Genomic DNA, 19,199 nt, shown 5'->3' with positions numbered 1-19,199 from the left:
AGTCTGTTGTAAGAATAATGCACTGTGACTGAAAATAAGTCAGGGTGCCTCTTATGCTGATGGAGCCTCCAGTTCCTCCGTATTATGGTGCTATCGCATTTGAGAACAATGTATGAATATATGTATTAATGTGTTTTGTATATGGCATACTGCAAAGGGGTTATAATAATATACATTCAGTATTTTGGAAGTGGATTTGTAGTACTACAATAGATTATTATTGTGCAGTGGTATCATTCAAAGAAAGACCTGATTCTATTTATTTTCACTGAGCCGGGTTATATTAAAACATTTTGGACTTTTACCATGAATTGAATGGTAATATAACCTATGTCTTTAAAGCTGTATAATGTTTTGGCTTATTTCATCTGTATGAAAAAGTTTGCGCTTCTCAGTAATGACTATCATTTACAGTGAAAGTACACTAAAAAATGTTTGGTACATCTTTAGTTTTCCATGTACGACTTATTAAAAGACCAAAGTAGTTTGTACATTGTGAAGCCTGTAAAGCATGGCACAACATTTTATTTTTAACATTTCATTTGAACATACATGTCTTTCTTAACCTTAATCTTTGCTGACCGTACTCATCATGTCTCTGCATCTTTTATTTGCCTGCACGTTTCCTTCCTTCCATGTCATTCTTAAATGAAGTCCGTACTTTGGTTGCAGGTTGTGCATTTTCTCTCTTGTTGACCAGTCCAGTCTTTCTGTCGCTACCAGTGAATCCAGCCTCTTTAAGGGACTTGAAGAAACTCTGGCTTTTAAATGTCTTTCCACTTGGCCTCAGCTTGTCACCATCCTTTTGTGGTTCACCTCTGACCGGGTTAGGTGTTATCACTTTCTGTGTCTGTTGTTGGTGGTAGCCATCATGCTTCCTCTTAGGCACGAACTGCAACGCCTCTTCCCAGCTCCCTGTTTCCTTAAGAGTGAGCATGATGCGGACCATCTGATCCAGAGTCAGATTTTTGGCTCCTATCTCCCAGTGGAGAAACTCATCCAGCGGTAAACGAGCCGTGGCCAGCTTTAGGCGCTTGGCATTGGCCAACGATAACCCTGATTGAATTGACCGGTCCACCAGAGCTCCGATGATGTAGACCTTGGAGTGGTCGAAGGTGCGGAGAACATTAGGGGAGTCTGCTGTGAGGTATACAAGCTGCTCACGGGGGAACAAATCAATATATGGGCGGTCGGTGCTGGTGATCAATAGGCGTTCCCAGGCCTCTGCGCCATATCGTTTGACCAGCTCCTTCTTGTAGGCTCCATCTGGCTGCAGGTTGCAGAAATGGAGGTGGTAGGGGTCAGTGGCACGCCGGTTCCACCCTTCCACCTCCAGCAGCTGGGAGACGGTGTTCTCTAACTCCCGCCTGGCCATGTTGGACTCGTAGCTCATGTCAAACACCAGCGGCTGACCGAACAGCATGCCCTGAACGCCCCTCCAGCCCAGCAGAGTGTCCAGGGAGCGGTTCCAGAACTGGCGCAAGAATGTGTTTTTTAACCCCTGTCCTCTTTGATCATCCCCTTCCTCGGCATCGCTCTCACATCCTCTCTTCTCCTTCAACCAAGCTTCTCGTTCCGCTTTCTTCTTCTGCTGCTTCGCCTTACGAGCCAGTTTGTGGCCCTCCCTGAGAGCCAGGTACTTCAGGTACTTCTTCCTTGAGGACTTGGTGGTGAGCTGTGCCAGCGACTGAACCTCTTCATCAGTCATCTCCTGAGGTACGAGCTTGCCAGCTTGCCGCCACATCACGACAAGTTCTCGAGTTGCCTCCAGGGAAGCGCTCTCCGTTGAGTCACCTTCTGGTTCTTTTAGGTTTTCATCATCATCATCATCATCACTTGCTTCCGCTTCATTGCTGACTTGTTTATTCTCAAATGCCGCTTTGGATCTCATTACAGACTTCCATCTGTCCAAATCTAATGTCTCATTTTCCTTGGATTTATCTTCCTCTATTTGAAGAGCATCTTTCCCCACAGAGGCCTCCGTGCTGAGGGAGCGACCAAGAACGGATACTCTGTGATGACTGGCACGGTCGACCAGGAGAAAACCGCACATTTGCCTCTTGGTAACACGGGATGCCGAAAAACGACTGCAATTTCGGAATACATTGCAAGCATGGAGAGTGAAGAGCCGCAACATCGCCATAAATTATTTTAAAGTTGCTTCAAAAGTAAAACCAGGAAATAAAAATATGTTTCAGGAGAAAAAAAAAACAAAAAACACGTAGTCCAAGTTTTATGAATTAAGTGATATCTGCATCTTGACCAGCAAAATACTCCCAAGTTGTGCTAACATGTGTGTCAATGTTACGGGATATCAACTACCGGGGGAAGGTCACGTTGTTACACGGTGTTACACTTTAATGTTCCGTAGTGAAACGCATCGACGTGGTACCGGTTGGTACATGGTACGACATGGTTATCTGGAATTGTACGTTTATCGGGAATAAAAAAACAACATCTTTCTTAATCTACAACAGTGAGTTAATTTTATTTCTCTGTCAGAAGTCGGTTTGAATTATAGCAGCTGTGTTTTGTGAAGCTTCAATTGATGTAGTTTCCAGACGGACATTTTATGCTATAGGACGTCAGAAATTACGTAACTTCCTTTCTGTTAGTGGAAAGCGAAGCTAGCTTTTTAGCCACCAAAATGAGTTTGTTTTTGCCCAAATTAACTTGCAAAAAAGACATAGATGAAGTTATCAAAGGTGTCGCAGAAAAGGTCTTAGTTTTGAGGTTTGGCAGAGACGAAGACTCGGTTTGTCTGCAGATCGATGAAATTGTAAGTCCATATAAATAACGTCAATATAAATAGACGACTTTTATTATTATTATTATTGTTTTATCTTGTCCTAATCTGGCTTTTCGGTGTATTTTCTTTTCTTTGCAGCTGTCCAAAACTGCACACGACTTGAGCAACATGGCATCCATCTACATTGTCGATGTGGATAAAGCTCCCATCTACACGAGATATTTTGACATCAGTTACATCCCCTCCACTGTTTTCTTCTTCAACGGGCAGCACATGAAAGTGGATTATGGGTGAGTGAATGAATGAATTGTGAATTATTTGGTGGCCTACAAAAGGCCCCAACACCACCAAACCATTCTAGTTAATTCCAAAATGAAATGGAAAATAAGGTTTAAGATGTTTATTGTAATATGCACAGTAAAAACAGCAGTTTTACAAAGAGATTCTTACTTTGCAAGTCTCCCTTACTAAACAACACTAAATAAATAAAAGAAATATAAAACCTACAAAGAGCAAAATTATATATATATAAAAAAACAAGGTGCAAGAGAAATCTGTTTTATTAAATGCTTTAAAAAACTTAAAGTTTAAAAAGTGCTCTGTGCATTACGCTACAAATGCAGTCAGTGGGTCAGTAATTAAAACATTGTTAGTTGCCAGCTAGTGATTTTTTGATATATATCAATAACTGATTAATTATGCAGTCTATAAAATGACAGAGCACTGAGAATGTCCATGATGTTCGATCGCTTGCCAACCAGCTGTCCAAAACTCAAAGGTCTTAAAGGCAAATGCTTATATACTTGGTATATATTTGCTATGATAAAGTAAGTAAGAGTAATTGTGCTTTTTTTTTTTTCAGTTCTCCAGATCACACCAAGTTTGTCGGCAGCTTCAAGACCAAGCAAGACTTCAAGGATCTTATTGAGGTGATCTACAGAGGAGCCATGCGAGGAAAAATGATCGTTCAGAGTCCCATAGATCCGCAAAATATTCCCAAATATGATCTCCTCTACCACGGGATTTAGAATCAACACTTCCACTGTGTCAAAATGATGATTTGCTGAGATTGCTACTTGTTGATTATCAAAGAGGAGTAGCTCTGACTTTCAGCCACTAAGCAACGGTCTGAAGAAGCTTTGTTTTCAAGGCTAATGTGTTTCAGAATGAGTGACTTGTATTTATTTTTTATTTAGAGAGTAAATTACAGACATTGGCCTTTACTCGTCATCCTGAGCACATTGAGGAATGTTTTTTTTTTGTTTGTGTGTCCCTCTTTTGCATGCAGATGACATTGAACAATATGAGTAATACAAGATGCAAACCTTTAACAATAAGTGGTTTTGCAAATGTTTTCTGAGAAAGGACATGCATTGAGTTGGTTCTTCCTGTTAACATGAAATATAAACAGTCAAACAGCTGTAAATGAATATGTTAACAAGTGGTTTCACAGTGTCATGCAAGGGTTTCACAGTGTGTACGTTTTGCAAGTTTGACTGTGAAGTTTCATAATGGGCCTTCTGTGTCGCATGTTCGATAGTTATGAATTTTGGCTAACAACGTCACACTTTATTTATGAGGTTTTCTTTTTCTTGTGAAAATGTTTTGCACCAATTTGATGTTTCCCATGGAAAACAGTTGTAGATAGCAGAGAGATACAACTTAATTTATCCAGTGCACATGCTTTCCTGTTAATATTATAAAATTTGAACCACAAAATGTCTTTCCTCTTTCTGTGAGTTTAGTTTGTTCTACAGTGGGTTTGAACCTGCATGCATCCTCTTTGTGTTATCTCTGTATCTGTGTGGGATTTCTGTGGTTGCTGTGGTTGCCTCCCACAGGAGGCACGCTGGTGTCTCTCAACTGGCGGAATGTGAGCATGAGTGGTCCATGGTGAAAAAAGTTACAGAAGCGAAGAAGAACTTTGGAAGATTTTCTGTTTGTCTCAGGCTGTTTATGTGAATTTAATTAAGTAAATATGTGTTAAAGTTATACAAGCTACTTGTTAATTAAGTGATCTTAATCTCAGGAAGTCCTGAGCAAAAAATAACACTGACACTCATCCCAGAAGGGCAACACTTCCATGTCTATGGTATTGAACAAGTATGTGGAAACTGACATGTCACATACGGTGCCAGGCAGCAGATGGACAGGATGGATTACTGCACTACTTGAGCAACAACAAGAGGAAACCGCAGATACACTTTTTCAATAGCAGCTTCCTGTTAAAGGGTGAATATTGTAAGACTTGCTTGGATTGCAATAATAGTGAGTATGCATTTCTGCGAAGTGTTAAATTGTGTTATTCAACAGCCTCTTACAAAATAGTGTGAGTTACATCACTGAACATGCCAGTCACTTCCTCCTACCATATAATCAGTTCATGGCTCATTTTAAATGTGCAGACATGCGATTGCAAAGGTTCCTAAGATCAGCTGTTGCAAGAAACTAAAGCAAGTTGCCACTGAATTTCTTTTGTAAGTTGTCGTGTTGGCTCATAATTTTAGCTTATTTAAATAATTATATTTGTCTTTTAACTTTGATGTGTTCGTTGCATATGCATCAAACCTGACTTTACATCAAGGACCACAATAGACACACAGTAAGTGATGGACTTTGTTGTGTTATTCTTCACATTTTGCAGATCAGTTTCCGTTTCGTCATTGTTTAGAATAAATTAAAATAGAGGAAAAAAAATAGTCTGAAATATGGTCACGAGTCATTTAGCACATAAAATAAATGTCATGTTGTAGATTTGTTGTAAACGCGCTTTTATTGTGAAAACGAGATTTACCGGAAGTGTTTCTTCTTCGCTACCGGAAGTAGCGTAAAAATGGCATCGACCTTGTGCTAAACGTGGAGTTCGTAACAATTTAATTAGAGAACCACTTACAATGCGTGTATATGGACCACATCAAGTTATAGTTTCGTGTTTATAGTTCGTATTTCAGCGTTAGCATCATGAATTCCCTCATTAAGGCAGCTGTCAGCGGACTGAACGGTGTCTGTAGAGCCCACGGCCACCAACAAGGTAACGTTAGCTAACGTTGTAGAGACATTACCACTTTGACCAAAGCCGTATTTTAACCCCTTGTCCCAGGTTACATGCTAAAAAGACATAAAAAACGAATCGACTTAAAAGCAAACACAAGAAAGATTTAAGGTCTGTTTCTGAGTTGCAGAAAATCACACAATAAGTCACACATTTTAACTGAGCAGCATTAAATTATGTTTCTGTATAGGTTTTTATTTATTTGTTCGTTTATTTATGCCAAACATCATGCCAAGATGCATCACTTTCTGTTCTCCACAGGTCCTTTGCACAGCTACATGAAAATTATAACCTCTGGGTTGAAGACGTATGAAAGCCCTCCAGACTACAGCGGTAATTATTTATCTCCTCTTTTTTGTGTATTACTTATAAGATGTGATATTGAATGTATGCATGTGTACAGTAGAGGTGAAGACGTGGCTAAACACGTCCACATTTATGTTTGGTTCTCGAATCTGTTCGAGTGAACATGTTTTCCTGATACTGTCTGTAGATGTACGCCATGATTCTTTACTTGTTTTTTTGTTACCTTCATAGATGTGGTGCTACCGCAGAAACGCAAGTTGAAGTTTATGAACAAGGTGCCCAACTTTAAAAACCCCAAGAAAGAGATGAAGAGGCTTCGGGATATCCAAGGTCCAGCTAAGGGAGCAAATACCTTCACTACAGGACAGTATGCTATTGTGGTGAGTGCATTTCTTTTCTGCAGACTCTGCTCTTTAGAAATATCAGTAGCATTGCAGTCTACAAAGATTTAAAGTGACTTTTCTCTTTCTTTATTTCTGTGATGGTCAGGCCTTGGGTGGAGGATACATCCACTGGGGTCACATAGAGATGATGCGTCTTACCATCAATCGTAAGATGGATTCCCGGTCAACCTTTGCCAAGTGGCGCATCAATGGTCCAGATAAGCCCATCACACGTAAAGGCCTGGGTCAGCGCATGGGTGGGGGCAAAGGAGCCATCGACCATTATGTGACGCCAGTCCGTTGCGGCCGTTTTATCGTGGAGGTGGGAGGAAAGGTGGAGCTGGCGGAGGTGGAGAGCTTTTTGACTGAAGTGGCAAAGAAGCTGCCCTTTCCTGCCAAGGTGAGAACACAGATAGTGTACACTTTGCCACTCCTGCTTGTACTGTATTAGTTTTAACAACCCGATAAACTGACAGCTGACTATAGCGTATATATACAATGAATAAAAGTAGTAGTTCTAACTTATTTTATAAGAGAGCTGATGTCTCATAAAGCTCTGATCTCAACAAAATATTCCTGTTATAATAAAAACATATTTGATTTGATATGAATGGACTTTTTTAATTAGCGGTTTCTGCGTATTATAATGTTTTTGTTTGTTTTTTATTTTATTTCAGGTTGTGAGCAGAGAGAGCTTTGCAGCCATGCAACAGGAGCAGGCAGAAAGGGAGCAGAACAACCAGAATCCTTGGACATTTAAGCATATAGTGCAGGGCAACATGCTGGGTTGCAGAAAAGTGACCAGCCCCTTCGACCTGCACAACCATGGACGCTACACGGGCAAATTTTACTTCCCAAACAGGGTGTGATGGACCGAAAGGACAGCAACTTTCAGTCATATTTGTGCATCTTCTTTCACTTCTTTCTTTGACTGGTGAAGTTGACAGATATTTTTGTCTTGTCCCTGCTCATAAAAAATATATAATGTATATCAGTTTTGCTTGGTGGCTCAGGTTATTTAAGTACTACTAAATTTGACAGTGATTATGTCTTATTAGCAGCAAATAAAATGTGAAAGAAGTGAAAAACTATTAGCAAAGAGTACTTAAAGCACTTATACTGAATGTAATGAAGAACAATCCGTCTGGATTTAAGGTGTAAAAGTGATTGCAACTTAGGCACATGATATAGGAAGGTGAATTCCTGGTAAAATCTAACCATGTGTATACAGAGAAGAAAGACTTTGTAGGTGTTTGTACCTCTGCTTGACTCTGCTGTTGTGAGAAACTTTTACAAAAGATAGTATCACTGTTTAAAGAACTAATGTTTCAAATTTTACCATCTCCAGGAGATTGGAATTCAGATATTGGCCAGAGGTTTGTTCTGTTTTTCCAGAAAGCCAAACAGAAACAACCTTCTGTTATAAAAATACCTGAAAAATACATGTGATAAAGCGCATTTCCTCAAAAATGACTTTCATCACACGGGGTGTAAAATTAACCCTGTGTTATTTCTCACAGGTAACGTTCAATTAAAACTTCTTACCATATTGGTCTGTTTTCCATTTTACGAAAGTTAGCTGTGCTTTTTGATACGTCAAGGAAAAAATAAATATAACTAGAGTTATAAGTGTGTGCTTTTTTTGACCATGGCAATGTAATTCAGGTCTCTGCCTGACAAGTGTGACTCCGGGTTAAAATAACCCTTTTAAAAGCGCATGCGCGTTGTAAAATAAACGGTTCGAAATCAGCAGCGCGAAAATAGAGGTCGGTTTCTGGCAATAACACGGTTAGTTTTCGATTTTAGACACTTGAATGTGAACCACATCATTGTCTTAACGTTATAAAATTAGTTTACGTCTGGACTTTCGCGATAAGAAAGCTTTCGTTCATTGTTGCTCGTGTCTTACTGATGTTAGCTTAGCCAGACGTTGACGTTGCATTTGCTTTGTGTTGACATTGTTGCTAGCCGGTTGCTAGCTAGCAGAAATGAAACCTGTGCGAGGTTCTGACCGGGCCCCATCGAAAGCACCCAACTTAAAAAACAAGAAAAAGACAGAAGAGAAACTAGGGGCAACAACCAAACAGGTAAAAATAATTTACTGGTCTATAAACTGTTATGTTCCTCAGGTTAACTTGATGCTAACTCTAATAGTCTAATAATGATTTTACTTCAGGACCAGGAGTTCAATGACAAGAGGACCATGCGAACTAAATCAACACAGAAGCGAAAAGGTTAGGACAACCTTTTAATTTTACTAAGTATAAAGAAAACTACACCATTGTGTTTTACTTAATCAGGGTTGGGTAGTAACTGATTACATGTAATCTAGATTACGTAATCAGATTACAAAAATCAAGTAACTGTAATCAGCCCAGACTACAATACAAAAATGCGAAATTAGATTACAGTTACATTGTTGGGGATTACCTGATTACATTTTATCATGCAAACAATGCAACTTTTTTATGATAGCCTAGCCAGTGTTTTCATTTGACAAGCAGCCCATTTGTTTGTTCACTAGATGTCATTATCATCCATTTGCCTGTGTAGTTTCTTGACAAGAAAAAGGTTCAAATCAAAACCCAAGATGGAGGAACCGTCAACGTCAACCAACCCAGATAGCAAAATCAGATTGGCAGATAGCAGACCGCTGGTGGCATGCCACTTGTGGTCCACCGTCTCTTGAAATTTAACTTATCATGAATATTAAGAAAATACATGAAATTTTATTAAAGTGATGGATGAAGTATAACTGAATAAATGAAAAAGGTTTTAGACCAATAGTGACAAAATATTGGGGCATTTGACGACAACTCGCTCGCGGACCGCCAGTGAACCGATGAGCAAAACTCCAGCGGACTGCCAGGTCTATCCCCAGTGGGCTGACGGTGGTCCGCCAGCCTCTTGCTATCTGGGAATAGACCTGTTCCAGTCGGCAAAAATACGTTCAGTACTTGGCAACATCGCCACGACTTTGAATTAAAGACAGAGGAAAATAAGATTGTGTATGTCTTGTACAAGTTGTGTAAAAAGTAATCCTAAAGTAATCAGATTACGTTACATGTTTTGGGTAATCCAATAGATTACGGTACTGATTACAAAATTTGCCATGTAATCTGTAATCAGTAATCGATTACATTTCAAAGTAATCTGACCCAACCCTGTACTTAATTGATCCTTTCCCTGATAGCTGAAGGAGATTCATCTTCACTCAACAAAGTCAGAGTTCAGGACAACTGGAAGCCGATGCCAAGGTCCTCCATCATTGCTCTGGAGAACATAATGGACTTGTCAATACTGTGAGTTTGACTAATAACCTGGAAGAGACTGTTTTAGTCAGTGAATAGTGGTCAAAATGTTTGTAAGGACTTAAAAAAACCAAAAACGTCTTTGTTCACAGCGCAACTCTTCCTTTGAGGCAAACGAATAAGAAAGAGAGCCAGGAGCATCTGAACATAATGAAGAACAGGTGAGCAAAGAGGCAGAAGTTAAAATGTAAACGGACTGCACTGACCTAACGTCAAAGAGTTACACATTTACTAAATCCTCCCTTTACACATTATTAGGAGTAATGATTAGGAGCCCTGTTAGTTGTGGTTTGCTGCAACAGTCATCAAGCGAAAAATAATGTTTTCATGCTAGTTTATGAAGGTTTTTGAAAGATGTGTCAGTTAAATAATAAAGTGAGACGGGTTTCTATTTTACGACACAATATAAAACAAGCAAATAAATCAAATTATTATCAGTAATAATTATTGCATTATACATACATGGACAGCAATCACCTATGTAAATGAACTGAATAAAATTAAGTAAAATATCAAATTTACTTTCAAAATGACACTTAATTACACAATAAAAGTAAGTTTACTGAAGCTGACCACACCCATTATTCTGTCAGAGGTATAGATGAATAATTCACTGTGAACAAATATGTGTAGATAATCAATTCATGGTGTGATAAGAGGAAGTTGAGTTGCCTGGAGTGCAGCCTTAAAAGTCGTGTATCTTACTTCTAAAGTTTCCCATAAAAGATCTACATCAACTTAAATATATTAATCCCACTATTAATGCCACTCATTTATAGAACGAGATGAATGTGAAAGGAAATACATACTTTATGAGTAATTTCTTGTAGGGTTAGAGTGAACTCTGTTCAGATCTCAGTCTGTTAAACTAAAAATAAATGTGTTGTATTTTAGTTTGTTATCAGTTCCTCAATCAAACACTGGCCTCTGTGTTTTCAGGCGGCTGTAAACCCTACGCGATCAGATGTTGTTGTGCTAGATAGGCTGACACATGTTTATTTTGGGTTTTAAAAAAATAAATGATTTGCACAAAGTGTCAGCACATCCCTACAGTCTCTGTAGTTACTTAGTTCCTTCACTTCTGTAGCTCTCGTCACGACAGACACGGATCGGTTTCTCTTTTACTGGCATTTATTTGACTCTTCTTCCATCGTTCATGCCGTGAGAACTGTTAGTACAGTAATACAAATATATATCAGCTCATAACAAAGACTGTACATGAAGTAAATAAAAGTATAAATGTCGTGTTTTGTGAACATAAACAAAATGCATCGCTAATACAAAGAAAATACCTCGTTAGCCGCTTGTCATGAAGAGAGGTTCTTGACACACATCAGTCCATGCTTAGCAGTATAGCATCAATTAATCCTGCCGTGGCAGCGCACAGGTAATAAACATTGGTTCCGGGCCAAAACACAACAGCACCCATGTAACAAATTCATGAACACGATGAAATTAACTCATGTTTTGTCTTATAACACACAAACACCTTTCAAGGTGAAATGATTTTGCTCATCTATTGTTTTTATCTCAATTATTTAACATCATGAAATTATGAATTAATATTTTAACACAAATATAACAGCACTTCTTTGTTATATTTGTTATATTTCTTTGTTTTATATTCTTTCAGCGTTCTCCAAAAAAAAGGGGAAACTTCACTAAAACAAACTTGTGTGTCCTCACTGTCAATATAACCCTTGCTCTGGATGCAGATTTTATTTTTATCTTGCACATCTCTTTTGGGAATTTCAGTTCCATTTTTTTTGCCGGAAATGGTGAATTCCTATGAATTAACTTGGACCGTGACTCTGATTTTTCTGCCACACAGCTTGTTGCTGTTGTTCCCTCCTTTAGCTCTGGCAAACAAATATATTCTGGTTGAAGTAAGATGAATTGCTACTGGTGTAGGACTGTCACAACAGACGCCGTATTTAAAAGTCTTGCATACCACAACATTTATGTAGATTTATCTGCTACTGGTTGTCTTAATAAGTATAGTGTGACCTTGCTGGGCAAGAGCTTTAATGTAATTGACATTAATGTGCCTCTGTGACTCAATGGGCCTGTTCAGACCTTGCTTTAAAATCTCATATTAAATACTTTAATTAGTAAATTCTTACTTAGATGTAGTTATTTTTTTAGTAAGTTGACAGCTACAAGGACAGAATATTTTAAAAGGCCCTCATTACTAATGAACAAACATCACAGTGTTTAGGTGATCAATTATAATAGCGGTCCTGTGTTCCTGAATGAATGAGGCCAAACTCCATTGATGCAGGAGCTTTAATGCAACAATTACTTGATCAGATTACCCGATGATGTTGACATAAGGGTGTGGTTGTGTGAGTGTGATGATGACTCCAGTGAAATCTGATTAACTCACATGAAATATTTTTTCTTTTAGGTTCCTTGCTCAGTGCGAACAGCTCAAAGTTCCAGTGCAGAAACTCAAAGATTTAGAGCATTCATCTCGCCGGCACCAGGAAGAGACCAAGAAGTCAGTGCTTGCAAAGAAGACTCTTAGTAAACTGGAGGTGATAACCACTGTGGTTTGGTCCCCTTATCATAACATCTTGCACAATTTGTCACCTCCTGGCCCAATGAATGATCTCACATCACACTGCTTTATAGCACAGGTCTCTTCATTCTGCCTGCTGTGGCGAAGCTGTAGTCACACTTTGTATGTGTCAAGAGCCCAGTACCACAGTTTTGCAAAACTCACCAGAACACTTAAGCAGCCTGTCTGACATTTTCTCTGTATTTGTGGCTTTTTATAGAATAAAATAACAAATTCATGATGCCAAAAATAATCAGCGGATGTACAAGTGATGAAAATAATCTAGAGCGCATGGCAAGCTAATTAATCACGTGATGTGTTTTTATGTTTCCAGGAAGATTTCAAGGCTGTTGGCAGTGCTCTGGAGAGGACAGAGGAGCAGAATGCGTCCTTACAGCACTCGTGCAGTATACTGAGAGACCAGGTAGAGGAGGAGGAGAACAGAGCTGAAAAGGTGCAACATTTCTTCTTTTTGTGTCGGCCCCACTCACTCAAGAATTATAATTCTAATCATCTTTAGAATTAGTGATAATCGTAGTTTTTAACTTTTGAGTCTTAAGCTTCTACTTCCACATAGACCATTTCATTAATGCCGACATTGCAGTGTAAGTGACCCAAAAACACTAGTTTCGATAGCATTTCCCCACACAGTGTTCAGACATGCATATGTGTCATTCTTGGTGATTTTGTTGAACAGCATGGCGAAATGCGGCTGGAGTGTGGCTCCTGTGTGGGATCTGACACAACACATTCTTGAGAAAATATGTCTGAACCGGAAAGTAAAGCAAATGTTAACAACATACTTGAACCATATCAGAGCAGAGATTAGCAGAGTTTCAATTTACCTCAACACTTCGATGATGAGATAAAGATACAAAATCATTTTCATGCAGAGCCTTTCTTCCTGTCTTCAAACAGATTTTACAAATACCCGAACAAGCAGTTCTAAACCTTCCACCTCTCCCTGCACGAGAAGATGAAATGACATTAGAGGTGAGCCTGAGTGGTGCACACTATTAAAAGAATGCATCAGTTTGGTTTCAACTATTTTTATGAATAAAAATGTCAGAGCAGGCACTTCCTCTAAAATGTAACAGGAACGTCTAAACATTTACCCGTGGTGCAACTTCCATTTAATATTGTGAAAACTGTTGCGAAAACACGCAGACAGAACATGACGATTTGGTTCAGTGTTGTGAGCGCTGCTTGTATCAACTACAGGACAAAAGTTTTTGTTTCAGAGTATTTTGCCATGATACTACATGTTTATTAATCTACTTCTTGCGTTCCTCAGGCTCGGTTGAGCGAGATTATGCCAGATAGCGTCGCTGAGGCCACTGCCCGGAAACTGGGAAAAATCCTGCAGCAACCTGAGGCCGTCCAGGATGACAAGGTGCTGCTCCTCCAGGCACACAAACACGCTGCTCAGCTCTTCAACCCTGGCTCAATATACAACAGCGGTGCACTTAGTTCAGAGAGAACGTAGACAATTCTCTCCATATACAAGGTTGAAATAATATTTTTCAAAACAAAATTGACGGATGTCTAAAGTTTGCAAGTTCCCACCTGTAATCTTGTATTATCTAGAATTGCACAGTCAATATTTTATCTCAAAATCAGTCACTCCCCCCCCCTTCTGTGGTTGCTGTTTGAGGTTTCTTACAAGCCTATGCACACTATGCACCTGGTTGTTGCTCCGTGCAACCTTAAAGTTATTTATAAGTCAAATCTTTTGATAGAAAGTTTAGATGTTAACATCCTTTCAGCCGGAACGCCAGAATGATAAAATCTGTTGATGTTGCAAATAAAAACACAACAACTTTATTTTGCTTTGAGTATGAACTAAAGGCAAACATGTCCATTCTGATACTATAATCCAATGTGTGAAATGCTATTTGATACCTGATGGAGTTTTTTGAAAGACAAGTCATGCTTGGACAAAGTACAACGAAGCTGTGTGCATAAAGTCAAGTCCAGCCCTGGGGGTTAGATAGATTCACAATGAGATAAGAGTTCTACAACATATTCACTACCGTTTGCTTCAGGTTGTACATACTTGCAGAACATTTAGTGCCTGATTAGGTGCGATACTGTATATATTTATTTTTGCATGAATTCAGAAGTTTGGACTGTCGCCTAGTTAGCTGGAATGGGGCAATAAGGTGCGTCATCTTGAATGAATCCACGCCAGGAAACTGACAATAAAATAATGGCATGTCATCTGTGGTTTATAATTTACCATGCCAAGTGTTTGCTGCCAATGAACCATTGGACGTGGTGATTCATGAGTTAATTCTTGTGGACAGTTATGGCCCTGCCTTCAGCATGCCCAAACAGAGGCATCTTTTTGTTCTTGACTCACTGTAGAATGTAGAAACTTAGCCCAACTCCTTGTTTGATGAGTTGTGTGCTCTTCCTTTTGCACGGACAAATCACGAGAGTCCTGTCTTTAAAGCAAACTTTATTGTGGCAAGGATGCTACCTCGGACAGATTGCCCCAATTCACAAAAAATGTGTGCTATCAAACTGAGTTCCATTCATGATCAAGGTATTTTATGCAAGAATCAGTCAACAGGATCACATGTCTACACGTATGGAATACAACAGAAACCTACTTCTTAATTTCCTATCACTTTCAGACCTATTGGAGAACATCCAATTCCAATCCAATGTTATTTGTTAAGCACTTTAAAAACAACCACAGCTGACCAAAGTGCTGTACAGAAAAATAAAATAATAAAAAAACATAACATATTTACAGTCACTATAATAAAGCATTTATTTTATTTACACATCTAACATATATGAGCAATTTACAGAAATAAATCGGCGAGCTGAAATCTTGAGTTCACATTTTCAAAACATTTAAACAGCGTTGATCTTTGTGCTACATTTGTGAGTTCTTGAGTGACTTCCTTCGTATGGATTCTGAGGAGTCATCTTGGAAAAGCCGTTCAACTGTGGAGACGAGTGAAGCTTTGATGGCACGTCCTAAGCCTCTGGCAGCAAACACATACAGCACAGGGTTGAGGGCGCTTTTTATGTACACCAAGTACAGCGATATGTATCTGCCATAAACTGCTGAATAATGTGTTGGAGTCCCTTCAGTGGTCAAGGCCTGCACGAACCGACAAACAAAATAGGGTACCCAGCAGGTGAGGAAGAGGAGCATGGTGATGAAGAGTACGTGGTACATTCTGCTCATCTTACGAGCAATGGAAGGGGAAGAGGAGGTTGGTGTTGAGGGCACTACTTGCTTAATAGTGAGCATGACTGCCAGGTTACTTCCCAGGAACACAAGCAGGGGCAACATGAAACCTGCAACAGTTTCTGTAACAAACAAACCCATGTTAAACCCTCCACTCTCCAGGCAAAGGAGCCTCCCGTCTTCTCTTTCGTACAGGACAGCAAAATAAAGGTACGGGACAGACAGACCTGTGGCTACCAGCCACAAGAGGCCACAGGCCAGAGGAACGGCCCAGGAAGGCCTTCGCAGTCGAGCCCACACGGGCCTCAGCAGACACAAGCATCGCTCCAGAGCCACAGCACAGAGTAGGAAAGCGGAGGCGTACAATCCCAGGACTCGAAGGAACATGATCACGTGGCAGAAGGCTTTTCCAAATGGCCAGCTGTAGTGAATGAGAAAGCCCAACATGAGGGGGGTCCGCAGGAGGAGCACCAAGTCGGCGAGGGCCAGGTTCAGGACGTAGACACGGAAACTGCTGGCTGCGCGCGTTTCTTCATTGCTGCCCCTGCGCATCCGGATTCGGTGGCTCCGAAATCCAAGCGCCCAAACCACCAGGCCATTCAGAGGTATGCCCACCTTGAGTTAGAAACAGAACAACAGGCAACAGTTACTTCAACGTTAATTTCAGATTCCACACAGATGTCCAGAGGTGTGAAAATAAGTATAAAGATAGAGCCACCAACAAACCTGATTCAAAGGTAAAAATGTCCACCCACCAGCTATTCTAAAGATCACTAACTGAAATACAGGACGTCTCATTTTCTCGACCAGTCTGAAGGAAATCTCAGGCAAGGACTTGTCTCACATATAAACTCAGACAAAGGATTTGTTTTTAACCTTTGGACAAAGCCAGGCTAGCTTTTCCTCTGCTTCCAGTCTTATTGATAAGCCAAGCTAACCAGCTGCTGGTTGTAGCAAACATATTGACTCCTCAGACAGAAGTCGATGTGTTGATCTTCTTATTTAAGACTCGATAAAAGAGCACTTAATCTGACAGGGTCCGAGGTGGTAATGAGGGTTGTGTTTGTGGCCATTAAACCCCAGTTGTTTTTTGTTGAATCATTATGGGTGCAATGGTGTTGTCCACTATTTCTAGCTCAGCCTGGCTCTGCAACCTTCAGAGGGGTTCTCACCAGGAATATGAGTACAGTGACTGAGATTTGGACTCCCTTCGAAACGTCTGCCTGCCAGGAGCTGCTGGAGCCGTTTAGAGACTGGTTCCCTGCCATTGCGGCGATGGTCAAGCAGGGGATGAGCTGAAACACAAACGATGACAGCCTCATGTCACAGATATGCAAAATTTCACCAGAACCTTGTTGTGTTGGCACAAAATAGAAAAAAAACAAAAAAACACTTTGCTTCTGACACTAATATTTTGTTGGACCTCCTTTATCTTTGATTACAGCACACATTCTCTGTGGCATTGTTTTGATAAGCTTCTGCAATGTCACCAGATTTATTTCCATCCAGTGTTGCATTCATTTTTCACCAAGATCTTGTATTGATGATGGGAGAGTCTGACCACTGCACAAAGCCTTCTCCAGCACATCCCAAAGATTCTCAATGGGGTTAAGGTCTGGACTCTGTGGTGGCCAATCCATGCGTGAAAATGATGTCTCATGCTCCCTGAACCACTCTTTCACAATCTGAGCCCCATGAATCCTGGCATTGTCATCTTAGAATATGCCCATGAACATCAAGGAAGAAGAAATCCATTGATGGAATAACCTGATCATTCAGTATATTCAGGTAGTCAGCTGACCTCATTCTTTGGACACATAATGTTGCTGAACCGAGACCTGAGCAACTGCAGCAACCCCAGATCATAGCACTGCCCCCACAGGTTCTTTTTACCCTGATGTGATGGTTCTCCACTACCCTTCCAGTTTTTAGTAATACGTTAGACAGTTTTTAACCCGGTTTTAGTAGTTTCTACAATCTCCTTAGATGTTTTCTCTGCTTGATGCATGCCAATAATTTGAGCCTTGAGAGCCTGAGAAGCTACTCATTGGGGTTATATAACTTGTTGCCAGCTGAAACATAATCACCCATGCAGTAATTATCCAATAGGAAGCTTGCACCTATTTGCTGAGTTAAATCCATGTGGCGACTTTTATTTTTTTGACAATGTCCACATCACACATCCACATGACACCACAGACTTCCTTCCTCGCGTTTGTTCAGTATCTTTCTATTCTGCGAAGTCCTCTGAATCACTGTTAACAGTAAGAGATAAAACAAGTGCAACACGCCTGCCTGTGTCCTATCTTATCAGCGCACACGTTTTTATTAATTTTACAAGGAATTTTATTATTTTTGTTTTTGTTTTTTGCTGGAGACTAACCTTAACCGTAACCACTGCAAGCTTACCCCAAAACCCTATCCTGATGAAAATTGAATGGTTAACCAAACGACGACCATGTGATGGTGTTTTGTAGTCATGACATGACTAATGAAAGCACATTCGGGTCATATACAGACATGCAGTAGTTGTGTCAGGTGTAATACCATTGATGAGCAAAGAGACAGGAATTTTTCTTTTTTTTGTCTTACTATAGCCCCAGGGTCCTGCATGAAAGTACACCCAGACCAAGCCTGTTGAGCTGCATGCAAACATTCCTGCGTTAATGAACACACCTTATTTGATTTCCTCAGCGCAGCAGCATTAACCAGAATTACTGATTAGCAGATGTGGCATAGTGATCAAAAGCTCTTAAAGTTTGCCAGCAGCTACTGTAACCAAGGCATTTAGGAAACAGGATTCACAATCCATGTCCTAAAAGTCAACATCGCATAATTTGGATGCAAATTTAAAGAGTTTTCTTCTTACCTCCTTTATTTGCGCTGTTTGTGGGAGAAGTGGAGAAGCCGATAAAGATAGAGGGAGTGCCTGCGAGCCCTTATAACAGCAATCTCTCTCTCTCTCTCTCTCTCTCTCTCTCTCGCTCTCTCTCTCGCTCTCTCTCTATCTCTCTCTCACACCCTCTCACCCACTCTCTTTTACTTTCCTGTAATTGCAACACTCCTTTCTACAAGCATCTTATTTTTCAACCAGTGAAATACTGTTTCCTCTGTGTCCTAACCACTTTTGTCACTTTTTGACATAAAATGTAAAGGCAACGAAAGGATGCACATTAAACGGACGTAAACTTAAACTTCACTTTTAGATTTCTGTTATTAATGGTTTTATTGTTTGTTTGTTTTTCTGCATCAAAGAGCCTTATTTGTGTGCTAGCTTCAGTGATTCACATTCCTTGTTCCCAGAATTTGATGCTTCAATTCCTCCAATCTATAATAATTCTTAATTTTTAAGTGTTATTATTATTTTTTTTTTTAATGTTTTTTTTTTTTTGCTGCTTTTTACTTTTATTAAATGGAAGAGGATGAAATATGTGGCAGGAAGGAAGTGACAGGAACGTCCTGTAGCTGTTATTGAACCGAGGATGTTCCATTTACATAATCAGCATCTTAGACATTATCAGCATCTATTGAGTTTTCACATTTCCGCAGTTTTTTTTAAATTTTTTTAGACCTCTTAACTTCTTACATTTGTTTCTCATGCTTTCTTCTGCTCAATTGTAATCAAATTTA

The 19,199-nt window shown here is 39.8% G+C and overlaps 5 protein-coding genes across 7 annotated transcripts; 3 read left to right on the top strand and 2 right to left on the bottom strand.

The window, feature by feature from the left end:
- Positions 1-605: 605 nt before the first annotated feature.
- On the bottom strand, positions 606-2,418 carry trmt10c (tRNA methyltransferase 10C, mitochondrial RNase P subunit). The gene has a single exon (XM_084540851.1). The coding sequence runs from the start codon at positions 2,141-2,143 to the stop codon at positions 608-610; it is 1,536 nt and encodes a 511-aa protein (XP_084396977.1). The 5' UTR covers positions 2,144-2,418; the 3' UTR covers positions 606-607.
- Positions 2,419-2,503: 85 nt separating this feature from the next.
- Positions 2,504-5,124, top strand: txnl4b (thioredoxin-like 4B). The gene is made up of 3 exons (XM_084574555.1): positions 2,504-2,779; positions 2,888-3,039; positions 3,612-5,124. The coding sequence occupies exons 1-3, from the start codon at positions 2,648-2,650 to the stop codon at positions 3,775-3,777; spliced, it is 450 nt and encodes a 149-aa protein (XP_084430681.1). The 5' UTR covers positions 2,504-2,647; the 3' UTR covers positions 3,778-5,124.
- A 276-nt stretch (positions 5,125-5,400) lies between these two features.
- Positions 5,401-8,070, top strand: mrpl16 (mitochondrial ribosomal protein L16). The gene is made up of 5 exons (XM_084541505.1): positions 5,401-5,780; positions 6,063-6,134; positions 6,339-6,487; positions 6,597-6,890; positions 7,168-8,070. The coding sequence occupies exons 1-5, from the start codon at positions 5,711-5,713 to the stop codon at positions 7,357-7,359; spliced, it is 777 nt and encodes a 258-aa protein (XP_084397631.1). The 5' UTR covers positions 5,401-5,710; the 3' UTR covers positions 7,360-8,070.
- A 151-nt stretch (positions 8,071-8,221) lies between these two features.
- cenpq (centromere protein Q) lies at positions 8,222-14,679 on the top strand. Of its 2 annotated transcripts, XM_084541504.1 has the most exons (9): positions 8,222-8,278; positions 8,459-8,577; positions 8,667-8,724; positions 9,684-9,792; positions 9,894-9,962; positions 12,209-12,338; positions 12,696-12,815; positions 13,280-13,354; positions 13,656-14,679. In XM_084541504.1, the coding sequence occupies exons 2-9, from the start codon at positions 8,479-8,481 to the stop codon at positions 13,845-13,847; spliced, it is 852 nt and encodes a 283-aa protein (XP_084397630.1). In that variant the 5' UTR covers positions 8,222-8,278; positions 8,459-8,478; the 3' UTR covers positions 13,848-14,679. The 2 variants fall into 2 exon arrangements, with proteins under 2 accessions (XP_084397630.1, XP_084397629.1); XM_084541503.1 differs by lacking the exon at positions 8,222-8,278 and having other exon boundaries at positions 8,362-8,577.
- Positions 14,680-14,809: 130 nt separating this feature from the next.
- LOC311485843 (prostaglandin D2 receptor 2) lies at positions 14,810-18,743 on the bottom strand. 2 transcript variants are annotated; one of them, XM_084541502.1, is made up of 3 exons: positions 18,439-18,743; positions 16,742-16,864; positions 14,810-16,184 (listed from the first exon to the last, which is right to left on the bottom strand). In XM_084541502.1, exons 2-3 carry the CDS (start codon positions 16,835-16,837, stop codon positions 15,249-15,251), a joined length of 1,032 nt encoding a protein of 343 aa, XP_084397628.1. In that variant the 5' UTR covers positions 16,838-16,864; positions 18,439-18,743; the 3' UTR covers positions 14,810-15,248. The 2 variants fall into 2 exon arrangements, with proteins under 2 accessions (XP_084397628.1, XP_084397627.1); XM_084541501.1 differs by lacking the exon at positions 18,439-18,743 and having other exon boundaries at positions 16,742-18,408.
- Between the last annotated feature and the right edge of the window lie 456 nt (positions 18,744-19,199).

The sequence above is a fragment of the Chelon labrosus genome, assembly GCF_963514085.1.
Source record: "Chelon labrosus genome assembly, chromosome: 3".
Taxonomy (NCBI): domain Eukaryota; kingdom Metazoa; phylum Chordata; class Actinopteri; order Mugiliformes; family Mugilidae; genus Chelon; species Chelon labrosus.
This window is presented reverse-complemented; position numbering and strand designations above follow the sequence as displayed.